General features: G+C 38.7%; 1 protein-coding gene across 1 annotated transcript in view; it reads left to right on the top strand.

Moving 5' to 3' along the window:
• Nucleotides 1-787: 787 nt before the first annotated feature.
• The window catches only part of TRPC6 (transient receptor potential cation channel, subfamily C, member 6), a 33,934-nt gene continuing 21,136 nt past the window's right edge, over nt 788-13,585 (top strand). The window contains exons 1-3 of the mRNA XM_010019836.1: nt 788-1,558; nt 8,809-8,994; nt 9,468-9,632. Coding sequence (XP_010018138.1) covers nt 872-1,558; nt 8,809-8,994; nt 9,468-9,632 — 1,038 coding nt within the window. The 5' untranslated portion in view covers nt 788-871. The remainder of the gene's footprint in view (nt 1,559-8,808; nt 8,995-9,467; nt 9,633-13,585) is intronic.

Genomic DNA, 13,585 nt, shown 5'->3' on the forward strand with positions numbered 1-13,585 from the left:
GCATGTCATCACTATTCTCTGGGTCATCTTTGTATTTAAAATACATATTTAAACAATGAACTTGAGATCTGATGTTGTTTTTTTTTAATATCCACTTATTCAAGTGGAGTCCTGCAAGATATCTGCCAGATCTACCAAAGGTGTCAGGAAGAAGTACATTCATCCATAGAAAACATAATTTAACTCTTGAAGCAATTCTCAAACATAGCTGAATGTTTTCTGCTGGAAGTAGTCTTGTAACAAGCAAGTGAAATCTTGGCATGTAAAAACACTATAATGCTTTTCTTTCTTCTTTTCTTAGATTAAAATAGGAAGCAGTTTTTCTGTGAAGTTACCATACATATGAGAGGGATGTGTGGGATACCAGATGGTGATGACAATTTTGAACAGAAGAGTGCTGGAAAAGCAGAGAGGGGCTTCTGTGTAAACCTAAGAACCTTACTTTTAAAAATGTTACCCTACCTATGTAGAATAAGCACTGTCAAGCTTCAGTAAAAATAATGCAAAAGCTGTGGAGGACGAAACAGGGAAATTTAAGTGTAATCTTAAATGGTGATTGACTAAGACTTTTTCTTATTGTTGAAATAAAATGTAGCTCGCTGCTGATTCCAGGGTAGTGTAGTGACAGTGGTTATAAAATGCATCAAGGTCAGGGTTTGTCATCTCCTGGCAGCATTAAAAATTTGCAGCAGAAACATGATTAAAATATTTGTCTTAATTAGCATTTTAAATGGATATGCCCTTGCATAAAACAGAACTAATCATTTCTCTATTTCCACACAGCCGAGGCAACGAGAACAGGCTAGCACTACGACGACAGACCATTCTCCGGGAGAAGGGGAGGAGGCAGGCCAGTCGTGGGCCAGCCTATATGTTTAATGACCACTCAACAAGTCTTTCTCTGGAGGAAGAGCGCTTTTTGGATGCAGCAGAATATGGAAACATTCCAGTGATTCGCAAAATGCTGGAAGAATGTCCATCACTCAATGTGAATTGTGTGGACTACATGGGGCAGAACGCCTTGCAGCTGGCAGTTGCCAATGAGCACCTGGAGATCACAGAACTTCTGCTGAAGAAGGAGAACCTGTCTCGGGTTGGGGATGCCTTGCTTTTGGCTATTAGCAAAGGTTATGTTCGGATAGTGGAAGCCATCCTAAACCATCCAGCATTTGCTGAAGGCAAGAGGCTTACATTGAGCCCTAGCCAGTCAGAGCTCCAGCATGATGACTTTTATGCATATGATGAAGATGGGACACGGTTTTCCCATGATGTTACACCGATCATTCTGGCCGCTCATTGCCATGAGTATGAGATTGTCCACACTCTGCTGAGAAAAGGAGCTCGGATTGATAGGCCACATGACTATTTCTGCAAGTGCAGTGAATGCAATCAGAAACAAAAACATGACTCTTTCAGCCATTCGAGATCCAGAATCAATGCCTACAAAGGTCTGGCCAGCCCTGCTTATCTGTCTTTGTCCAGTGAAGACCCTGTAATGACTGCCTTAGAGCTCAGCAATGAGCTGGCTGTGCTTGCCAACATTGAGAAAGAGTTTAAGGTATGTAAAGGGATACTGACACTGACCGACACAGATTTGGAAAATTCAATCAAATCTCTTTCTCCCATTCCTTGAGGAGTAAGAGATAAGCATCATCTTCATAAATCAGAGGATAACATTGTAAAATAAGTAATTGTTCAATCAATGGAATATTTCAATCTTTGAATGTCTTATTGCTCTGTGCTGATTGTAACTCATGCTGCTTATGTAGAATGTACAAGTGAACTCATTTTCCACTTCCCATCAGGCAGGACAGTAAAGGATGCCCTTCAAACCCATGGGTGAAGCTGGCTTAGGACAGGGGAAAGAGGAGGCTGAAGTGGTACAGTTTGGTCACCGGTGCAAGACAAATTGCACAGTTGTGTAAAACTATCATGCATTCTCATTATTTTGTCATAGTTGGACTGAAAGCTTTCTCTTTGCAGTGTTTTTTATTTATTCACAAACAAGGACTCTAAATAATGTCCTTCTTTTCCTTCTTTAATGTGCTGATTTTCTCTGGTATTTCTACTCTGTTTTCCTTTTTTTTAGATCCTTGAAGCATGAGTGTTCTTCGGGACTTTTTTATTATTATTATTATTATTATGTAGATACAATGGTGCACAAACTATGAAAACATTTACCACAGTTTATTTGTGTTAAGACAGTAAGAATGTAAGCTTTTTGCTCTCATTAAATGCAAAGCCAGGGCTTGTGCAAACACAGGCAGTACTAATTATGACTTAAGTTAGCTAATATCCCTTTGACTGTGTTTACCTTATGGGACACTTGAAAGTTAATGCTAGTATATCATACTGCTGTGACAGAGTAAGATATGTAGACTTCACCAGGAGGAGATCAAACCCCCTCCAAAGCAGTAACAGAGTAATTTCCGAATTGTGTTAGGAAGAGTTTGAAGTTGCTGTGTTAGTTAAGTTGCTCTGTTAATTAAAGAGTTTGAAGTTGCTGTGTAATGTTAAAATATTAACATTAGTATTTTAGCAGCTGCACAGTTCACAAGGCCATGAACCACTCTCTGCACAGACAAACCAAAGATGAGATGCTGCAGTTCAGGATTAATTATTTCTGTCTCATGCTCATAGGTGTATACCTTTGTTGTGACACCAATCTGTAATATGAAATATTTCTTGGAAAGGGAAAAGGAGGAGGAGGAATGTGCAAGGGTATCTTAAAACCAACAGCTAAACAGACGGCATAGAAGCAGAGGAGAACTTTTGTCAATAAGATGAAATGCTGGAAAGAGCATTTCATTAATGCAGTGAATTAATGTCTGACCATGAAGTTCCCAGCAGAAATCCTAAGGACCTCAACGGACTGAGATTTCATCCACTACTTGCATGTACAGTTCAGAGAAGAGTGTTCTCTGAAAAAAACATATTCTTGTTTTTTTCTCTTTAGCAGCTGCTGAAGATGTGAACAAAAGGACTTGATTAACTTAAAGGAGAGTAAATTTAGAACAGAAGAGAAAAACATTTTTCATACACCATAAATGCAGCCTGTTAAGTTCACAGCTATGTTGAGATAAATAGCATGTCTGATTTGTAGGGACTGTATAGCTCCGTTTACCACAGTTGGAGCAACACAAGCTAAAATCATCTGGAACAGTCAGCAAGAAGTGTCCTTCAAATGTATGCTGCAGTACACAATTGGTGAGATGAGCTGGGAGTGCAGTATTTGTTATTTGTCCCTGGTCCCACCAGGACAGGAATGGAGCACACAGGTGAGAAGAGGTGAGCTGGTTCAGAGAGAAAGCTTCTGCAGCCTGCCCTTCAGTACCATGAGGAGTCCCTTCCTGAGTGACTTTTGGTTTCTTAGTTCTTCTTTTGTCTCAGCTGCCTTCTTTCAAATTAGAGCTCTGCTCCTAGCATAGTGTTGTATAATGAATTCCAACAGGGATTTTGAGGTACTGCACCTCAGCAGAAACAGAAGGCTAGACAAGAGGCAGAGCAGCTCTGTATTGCTGGACGTTAACCAGCTAAGCTCTGCTGGGGACGTGCATACTCAGTAAGTAGAAGTGGATTGAAGGTAAATAGGAACAATCAGGAGCAGGAGCACAAGGCAACATGAAAATTTTAACTCTCCCTTAATTTGAGGTTTCACCAGGAGCAGGTGGCTGGCAACGTAAGGTCTTTTGGGAATGTTTTTGTAGGTATTAAAATCATGTGGTGGTTCTGGATAAACATTAAAGACCATGGAGTACGTTTATATGTGCATTGATGAGAGTTGACATTTACGCTATCAATAAGTGATAACTTTGACAATATCTAGACAGGCTGGGGGCTTTGACTGAGAAATATCTCTCTTAGGTTCAGTGGAGACAGTACAAAGGCTGTGTGTACAAGTTGCAGAAAATGGATACTACCATCTTTACTGAGTCTGGGCTTGTTTGTGCTCCTGCAAGCTCAGATCCCTGCCTGCAGCAATTTATCTGAAAATTATTACTTTATTTCATGAGTTTCCTACAGTTGTCTGGATAGCGTGGTCCCTGCATGAAGCTGTGGTTTTCATAAAAATGTGTTACACCTGTTAGTGTAATCAAGTATATTTTTAGTGCACAGATTAGCTGGACATGCAAATCTTTAGCTCCACCTAGGGTTGGCCTCAGCTATTTAAAGTGTTTCAAACCTTACTTAAATGAAAATTGAACTTTCTTGTAATAAACCATTTTAAGTCACCTATTTTATAGTGCTGATGGGGTATTTGTCTGCAGGGGAGCTTCCTAGTGGGTACCTGCAGCAGTCAGTGGAACAGGTAAACCTCAGGTCGTCCTCAGGGAATGGAAAGGGTTAATGCTCAACTGTGATGCTGGTTGTTTCCTGACTATCTTATAAATTACTCCTCTCTCCTGTATTACACCATCAGTTAATGTTAGGGATAACACTGGACATGAAACTGTGATTCACGCAAAATAGGAGATACCATAATTGGTAGAAACCACTATTCTCTGGAATAAATGCCTGCCTTTGCCGCAACGCTCTGTAGCAGTGTCATTTAGCATTACACACCTGTTGCATCTGGTTTTGGGTATTGTTTTTACAAATGTTGTGGAGGATCATTTTTTATTAGGAATAAGAACAAAAAAGTAGATTACTTCTGCAGGAAGACTAACTGGACAGATGTGTCAAGCACAGTGTAATAATACTGTACTAAGCAAACAGCTAATTCAGGCTTCCTGAGTAATTCTGAGATCTTCAGGATTTTAGCTTTTTATGACATGTCTGAGTGTGCAGCTTTGCAGGTTTGATATTATATAGAATATTTTTATTTTGGGGGATTGTGCTCATATTTTCTGTGATCTAAATCGTTTGCCCACCCTAGGGCTAATATCTCTGCTATGTCCATAAGGATGCAGATGATATCTGACAAATGTTGTGCTGCAGAGATGTGGCCTAGAGTTTTGAAAGGCACAGCTGTGGCCCAGTACTATTCAAAATGGATAAGACTTGCAATTAGTACAAAGTCCACTGCAGTTATAATGGCAGCAGACTGTTTTATTGTTTAATGGGATGGAGTGGAAAATGTGTTTTTAAATTAAGCATAGATATGTTAGTGTTTGCTGCAAATTAATACCCCTAATAAGGTCGTCTGAGTTTGCTTTTCTGTTGAGAAGCAAAATTGCAATTTATCATCTGCAAGCTGATTTTCTGTTTGTTTTCATTTATACAACCCCTGTTACAGAAATCAGATCCCAGTCTTCATTGAGGGTATTGACAGCTTTCTTAAAGAACAAGTAACATCATCTTTTAGAGAAGAAATGAGGCACTGAAGGAGTAAGGGCCACCTTTGTAAGGGGAATAATATGTTTATCTACCTACTAAGATGCCTAAATCCAACATTCAGGTCCCACTTACAATGCACTTTGAAATCCGAAATCCCTGCAGAGCAGTACCCATATTTCTGGTCTTGGCCTTTACAGTTCACTAGGCAGGGCCAGGGCATGGTCTGGAGCACTGCTCCATCTCACCTGTGGGGCTCAGTGTCAGCCTGTGTCCTGAGAGCATTTTCATCCTGGTCACAGTCTGGGGGACAGCAGGAGCCTGTGACAGGTCACAGGAGGCTGCACGGAGAAGGCCCCTTTCTTCTGTGAGAAACAGCCATGCTGACAGTCTCCTGCTCTCCTGGCCATGCTCTCCTGTTCACGTAGTCCGAAGTGAGACAAATCGTGAGGCTTTCAGTGACCATGGCCTGCTTGCTCACTTACCTGGGACACCAAAACTGTCTGTGGCTGCTCCTACCATGACAGGCAGGTGGCCCCACTCAGCAGCAGCCACTGTCACCCCCACCCCTCCTGTCATTCCTTTGCCACGAGCACCCTGGTCCCTCATCCCGCACAGTGCTCACCCCAAATCATCGCCTTCCTTTTGCAGGGTGGGAGCAGCCAGTGCTGCCCTTTCATCTTTGGCGTGGTGGAAAAACTGGGTTTTTCGTAAACTGCTGAAGAGCGCTGAACCAATGTTGTCACATGCATGCTTTATTGCAGAATTAAAGGCTGATTCTATTTAGAGCTTCCAACTATACTTTAATTGCAAACTCTCTTCTCAAGTCTCCCAGGACTGCTTTTCTAATTCATTAAGTTTACAATTTGCAGTGAAGGAGAACTTGTGGAATTATCCATGTGCCTTTGGCCATTTTCAAAACTAAGTTAAGCCAATAAAATTCCTATGTTCCATTGACTCACATTAATGGCAAGAGACGTGGGAGACCCTGGGAGAGGGGGAACTTTTTGTGCATGTGTGACAGCGTGTATTAATCATTTTTGCTGTCACTACATATTGAAGTGGACCAAGAAGACAAAAGGCAAAAGGCGGCTGGTGCAGTAGTCTCTGCAATTTAACATAGTTGATTTCTTAGAACCAAAGTTGCCCAGATAGAGCTCCCTGCCTTGTATTCAGATGCTGACAAATCTTCCTGTAGCAGTTTAAGACGTTATCATCCCATTTGTCCTCTATAACCTTCCCTGGAAGGGTGAGTTCTTCACAAGGAATATGTCTGAAGGCAATGACCTGTGAACTGGAGCAGGGCCATGCGCTGCCTTCAGCTGACTCTGCTGTGTAACAATGGTGCTGGGCAGCTCTCAGCTCCCCAAAGCTTGTCTGCTGTAACCTGACCATTTCAGCTCAGCTACCTGGCCATGCTCTCCTGTTCTCCTGGCCATGAGAACATGGCTCGGCTCAGCTCATTTCAGCTCAGCTACCACCATTCGTCACGGCTGGGGCAGTATTTTGCAGGAGGGGAAGCTGTTTTATTGCATTTGCAAATGAGAAAATAAATTGATGGAGTTTATGCATGAATTTACTGGCTGCTAATATGTATATAATACCATGTACAAACCTAACCTCAGAAGGGGTAATTCTGCTAAGTGTGAATGGGGGTATATGGCTATTTCTAAAAGTACCTATTCAGTAATCATTCTGGTAAACAGGACTACACAGAAAAAAAATATTCATCTTTAGAATAAATTGTATATGATTTTTTCTTTTGAGAATACAAAGGCGTTGGACTCCGCTGTGGAGTAACTGCCTCCTCACATACTGTTCTGAACATCCCTGTCATGTCTCAATAACCAGACCTGGAAAATACCGATGAAGAGTGTGTGTGAGTGTGCATGTACAAATATGTATATATGTCCTACCAGAAAATATGCACACACCAGTATATTACAGATATATTACGCTATTTTTAAGAGTTATTTCTGAAGGCCAAATTATTTTGTTCCTAAATTTATTGAAAAATATTCCTTTTTTCATTTGATTTCAAATGGCTACTTTTCCTTTCATTTTAAAGAGGACATTTATGTATTAAGATGATTGAATACTGAATCTTAGCTGCTGCTATAAAGATGAAATCCAAACAGAAGATGATATATTACTCTCAAAAAATGTCTTTCTGTAGTGCCAGTGTAGAGAAATTTTGGTTAATCTTTCTTGTTACTCTTCTGAAGAAAAGGAAAATAAACAATACAATAAAAAATATGTAGCATGTCATGAAATAGTTAGTTTTAGTATTTAATTTCTGTTGTCTTTGTAGAGAAATTACATTAAGGTTCCTTTCTCTTTTATGACAGATCTGAGCTATCTTGCTTACATTACAGTATTAAAAAAATAAATCACTAGCAGTTTTATGTAGACATACAATAGTGTCTCTAACTATTTGTCTATGAGTGGTTGCATTCATCTAAGTAAAGTGAAATGTAAAACTTGGATGCAATCCTTTAATATATCCAAGTAATAAACTGGTGTTGTGGTGTTATGGGTAATAAAGCAGAAACATGCATGAAGTACAGCCTTGACAAATAAATTAGGGTATTCTATATACTCAAAATCTTCTAGGGTGTGCATCTTTCATTCCTGCATGAAGAAGGTAATTAAAAAGAAGCAACTGAACAGACACTAGAAGTGGGAGAAGAGGGAATGCTATGAAGAACAGACCAAAAGAGGGGGAAATGTGTAGCTGTAATAAAAGCATTCATAGAAATATACTTTGAACATGAAACAGAGACTACATGAGCAGTTCTGTATGGTGTGGGGTGGCTGAGAGGGATTTTTTTTTTTGTTCTTTGGGAAAAATTCTACATCAATTTCATCTTTTTAAGACATTGTTGACACACATATGAGTAGATCTTTTGTAAGGTCTAGGCCAGGGGCAATATGTTTGTACAATATATGTATATTTGGGCAATATATATAGTTTTTAGCTTTAGATATGCATCTATATTTATATCCACCTGACTCACTATCTGTCTAGATATATTAGCCTTTTTTGACCCAAACACAGCTGCAAGCAAGAGATAGTTAATGATCTGTGGATTGCAATGATCAAAATTATGTTTTTCTGTTTGCTTTATGCTTTTTGGAAAACAGTGACTCAAGTTGAAATAGTCATTAAAGGATGTCATACTATATTCCTGAAAGTGGTTTTTTTTTTTTACTTTCAATTGTCCCTAAAGTAAGTCTAGAGAAGTAACTTGGCTGTAGAAGCTGATAATGTAGATGTCCAAGGTCACCGAAGTGAGACGAATCCTACTCTTTGAACATTCAGGGGTAACCAAGGTGAGACGAATTCTACTCTTTGAACATTCAGAGGAAGCAGATGCCTGATAACAAAGTGCTGTTAATCTACCAGACAAAAAAACCCAGAACACAGCAAGAAGCAAACAAACTATTGATGCTTAGAGATATGTAGCTGGGATGTGGAACTATTTCTCTCGTGTTAGGTCAAAGCAGCAAGTTATTTCCTTTCTTCTTTTCTAGAACGATTACAAGAAATTGTCTATGCAGTGCAAGGATTTTGTAGTTGGACTCCTTGATTTGTGCAGAAATACAGAAGAAGTGGAAGCTATTTTAAATGGTGATGTAGAGATGAGCCATAATAATGGAGAACATGGTCGCCCCAGCCTTAGCCGCTTAAAACTTGCCATTAAGTATGAAGTTAAAAAGGTAAGCAATTTTGTTGACCAAGCAGACATGTCATGATAGTGGTATTAAATTGTGCTATTATTCAGTGTTTATGTTTTGGTAGCCTATGACACTAGATTTTGCCCAGATAAAGTTTATGTTTAATTATCCTTAGATGGAAAGTAATAGTTTGTGGTGGAACACAGGGTCAATAAAATAACAGATTTTTTGTTTATTTATCCTTAGATGGAAAGTAATAGTTTGTGATGGAACACAGGGTCAATAAAATAACAGATTTTTAATTAAAGGATTTACTGTTGCTGATAACAACATGCCTGCATGCTGGGAGATTACGCTCATCAAAAAACTTTTTCTTATACCTTGTTACTGCTCCTTTGAATATTAGCTTGAGTTGTTGCTATTCCAGCATTCTTAACACACTTCATATAGGTGTTATTTTAATAAAAGGTTTTCTGATAGCAATAGTTTTTTTGTGCTCCTTTTCTTTGTTACAGTTTGTAGCACATCCAAACTGCCAGCAACAACTTCTTTCAATCTGGTATGAGAATTTGTCAGGTTTACGGCAGCAGACCATGGCAGTGAAGTTTCTGGTTGTTCTTGCTGTTGCAGTAGGACTGCCCTTCCTTTCAATGGCTTACTGGATTGCTCCTTGCAGTAAGGTCAGTCTGTGAAATCTTGTAATGGCCTTTTATTAACTCCTGTACCATCTGTATGTAGATTCCAGTCTGGCAAAGGTAAAGCAGGAGTATAAATTACTTAAATAATACTGCAGATAAGTGTTATTTTAATGCTGAGTTAGAATGGAATGGTTGCAAGATTGCATGTCAGGACAGTTGGAATTAAGACAGGTAAATGTATTACATTAAAGACTGTGTATATTAAATTAAATGACCATGGTTGAGCAAGAGTTGAAATTGTACTTCAGGAACAGAGTCAAACCATTCTTTATTTTATTGTTGCTGTAGAAGGCAGATGCAAAGGTTCCTCATTTCCCATTGATTCAGAGATAGACTAAGTTCAAGCTGTGGGTTGATTCCAGTTACCTCAAAGGCAATTTTGGTTTTTATTATTAAAAATTAATAAATAAAAGTCATTGAAATGTGAATACCAGAAACTAAAACAATCATCATCAGTTTTAACTGCTGACTTGCCAAGACAGTGCTAACACTTAATGTATTTCAGGAGGTTTTCAAAGCAGTAACACATCCTCCCTTGCCACCATTTATAATAAATGCAAAATGGATGGATTTGGATGCTACCACTGTGTCTGTTTTGTATGATATACATACTATGGAAAACCTTTCCACTGAAGATGTATTACAGTCTCTGACCAATCTGAACTTTATGTTGAATCTCTGTTTTATTTGGTCACTATCCATTTTAAATGGACACTCAAGGAAAATTCCCTTGAGAATATGTTAGAAAGAACAAATGGGATCCTGTAAGGGTTATTCAATGTATTACAGTATAACACCCATGATTTTAGCAGGTTGAATCCTGTACACATACAGTGATTCCAAGGGAAGAGGAAAGTTGAAAGGGAGGACTGAAGCCTTTGTGTTGTTTTGTTTTGGTTTGTTTTTTATTGTTCTCTGAGAGGGGAAAGGTGGGCCTTTTTTATTTCGGTATACTTTTCATTTATTTCAGTCTGGACAATAAAAATGGTTATATCATTTTCACTTTTGTGTAGAGCAACTAGGATTTTTATGAATACTTTTGTCTTGAAACATGCCTTGACATTGAACATACTTCAGTAACTGCTTTTCAGCTCTAGCAGTGACTTATCTATTTGTCATTTTCCTTTTTCCAATGATTTATCGTATCTTGAAGTAGTTTTGAACCATTGTGCATTCTGAAGAAAGCTATTTCAGAGTACCTTTTTAAAATCAAGGTTCAAAGGAGAACATCTTTTAAGGTTCCACTTACTTTGTCACTATTTAATCGTCTCATTGAATGATTTGTATGTGGAATTCTTTTTGTTTCATTACGTTCTTCAAATATAAAATCTAATCCAGCTTTTTCACTAGTTGCCTTTTCTTACTTTATGCTTCACTTATACCTCAAATTTTGCTTCTTCTGGTTTTCAAAGACAGAAATGTTCTCTGTTTGATTTCAGGATAGGATGACTCCAGTATGGAACATGGTCTCTGTCAGTAGAGTCTATTCTGCGTATGAATAGGTGGAATCTTACAAATCTCCTACTGAGATAAAGCGCTCATTGTTTTTCCAGGTTTGGCACTATAGGTCACAGTGACAGAAGAGAGAAAATACTCACAGTATTTGTGGGGAAAATGACAACTTGCAGTGGAGTTGTTGTGACACATTTCTTTATATTCTGATGCCATGGCTCTGAGAAAGGCAAAAATCTCTTTATGATATTTGCAGCATCTCTGTCAGTTACCTATATAGCTGACCTGTTTCGTTTTGGAAAATGAGCTTGGACCACAGATTGAGAGTTTCAGATCTGAAAGAAATTTCGTAGAAATATGTGGACAAAATCGTGTTGTTTTGGCAGGAATTGACTAGAGCCAGATGCTGAAAGGAATTAAAATTGCCTCCTATTTGGGTTTCAGCCAGCAATCCACATGGAGGCACTTCAAAGTTTTATGAGTTGTTTGCTCTTCATTTCTAATTGGTAATTCAGTGTAACAACTGACATAACTAACCCCAAACCTCTACAATACTATTTTATTACACAACATTTTGAAGGAGTAAAAATTTTTTTCAGTTATCTCCAAGAATCTGTAATGTCTGTGCTGGTCAGCTCTAATTAATAATAGAATTTAGGATTTTAGTTTTATGAATTCATAAGTAATTCAGTCAACCTCTGGCCAAGATGAAAGATTCATAGATTCATAGATTAGTTAGGGTTCGAAAGGACCTTAAGATCATCTAGTTCCAAACCCCCCTGCCATGAGCAGGGACACCACACACTAAACTATGTCACCCAAGGCTCTGTCCAGCCTGGCCTTGAACACCTCCAGGGTTGGAGCATTCACAACTTCCTTGGCAACCTATTCCAGTGCCTCACCACCCTCACTGTGAAGAACTTCTTCCTTAGATCTAACCTAACCTTCCCCTGTTTAAGTTTAAAGCCATTACCCCTTGTCCTACCACTACAGTCCCTAATGAGGAGTCCCTTCCCAGCATCCTTGTAGGCCCCCTTCAGATATTGGAAGGCTGCTATGAGGTCTCCACGCAGCCTTCTCTTCTCCAGGCTGAACAGCCCCAGCTTTCTCAGCCTGTCTTCATACAATTTGAAATTGAGTCTTTCACTGTTCCCAGCCGCTTGGGTTGGCATTTCTAAAGAAATAACTTGGTAAGTCCCTACATGCTTTCTAGAAGCATGTCCTGAGGGTTATACGTATTCCTCTTTCACACTGTGATAGAGGAAAAGAAGTTGACTGTTATGTCCAGTATATGAGGAGCTAGGAAATTGCTCTTCCTAAAAAAGTGTAAGCATTATCTCTTTTTTGTTATCAGGCCTTTTTGTCCTTTGTGACAAGTGTGGTATGTAAAGTTCTGTTTTATCATTTCTGTATCAATGCCATACTCCATCACATTATGATACTGATTGTTTCTGCAGAGTCACAAAGGGGGAATAATGTGAATCACTGACCCAGTCCTCAGTGATTTCAGGTGACCCTATATACAGGCAGATACATGTTGAAGCATCCACAGTATAACTACTGTATATCTTGTCCTAATCCAAACCAACCTACAAAACACTCTCCAAAACTCTGTAGCAAACCAAAGACCATAGCACAGAGTATCAGAAACTAGAAAAAAACAAACCAAACAAAACCCAAACCCAGTGGTGCTGAGCATTTTAGAAGATCATGTCTTGATCTTCATGCATTGGTCTGTGAAATGGGACGAAATTTATTATGTGAAAATGCACAGTGAAAGTGTATTAAGAAGGGACTCTAGCTTATAGAAGAGTCCAGACTTGCAAGATTATGGCCTTGTCTTTACATGTTGTTTTTAATTTCCCTGATTCATACTTTCTGACCTATACCTTCTCCATAAAGAGACTGGGAATTTTAAAAGTGTCATTTCAAGATTTTATTGGATTGCTGATACATGGCAGCATCATAAGAACTTCCAGCATTTGTGTAATCAGTTCAACCACAGTCAATCGTACTTCCAGGGAGATTTTACTACATGTAAAAAGTACTTTTTGTCTCTTTTGAAGGAGTGGGAGGGCATTAGGAGTTCAGTCTTTTAAATTTCTATTTTTTGATCGAGGCATATATTAACATTACCTTCTTCAGTATTTTTTCTTCTTTTCTGGCTATGTCTCTTTCTGGCATCTGTCTCTTAACCCATCTTCGTTTGTGAACACAAGAATAATGCATTTAAAAGGACACTGTCAAGGTACTTTATCATTTTCCAGCTCTGCTTTATTGTGTGTTGTTTATGACCCTTCCTTTCTAGCTTGAAATAAAATCTTTCCCCAGGACGGTTACCTGTTCTTTTTGTAGTTCACACAAAATAATTGGTTGTTGAATTTCATCTCATGAGGCTGATGGAATATTTTATTCAATAAAAGATAAAGTAATTTATTGAGTGAGGAAAGTAATGAATGGCATGGGTTTGCAATAATAGGGAA

This window comes from Nestor notabilis, unplaced genomic scaffold (genome assembly GCF_000696875.1).
Source record: "Nestor notabilis isolate BGI_N333 unplaced genomic scaffold, ASM69687v1 scaffold2848, whole genome shotgun sequence".
Classification (NCBI taxonomy): Eukaryota; Metazoa; Chordata; class Aves; order Psittaciformes; family Psittacidae; genus Nestor; species Nestor notabilis.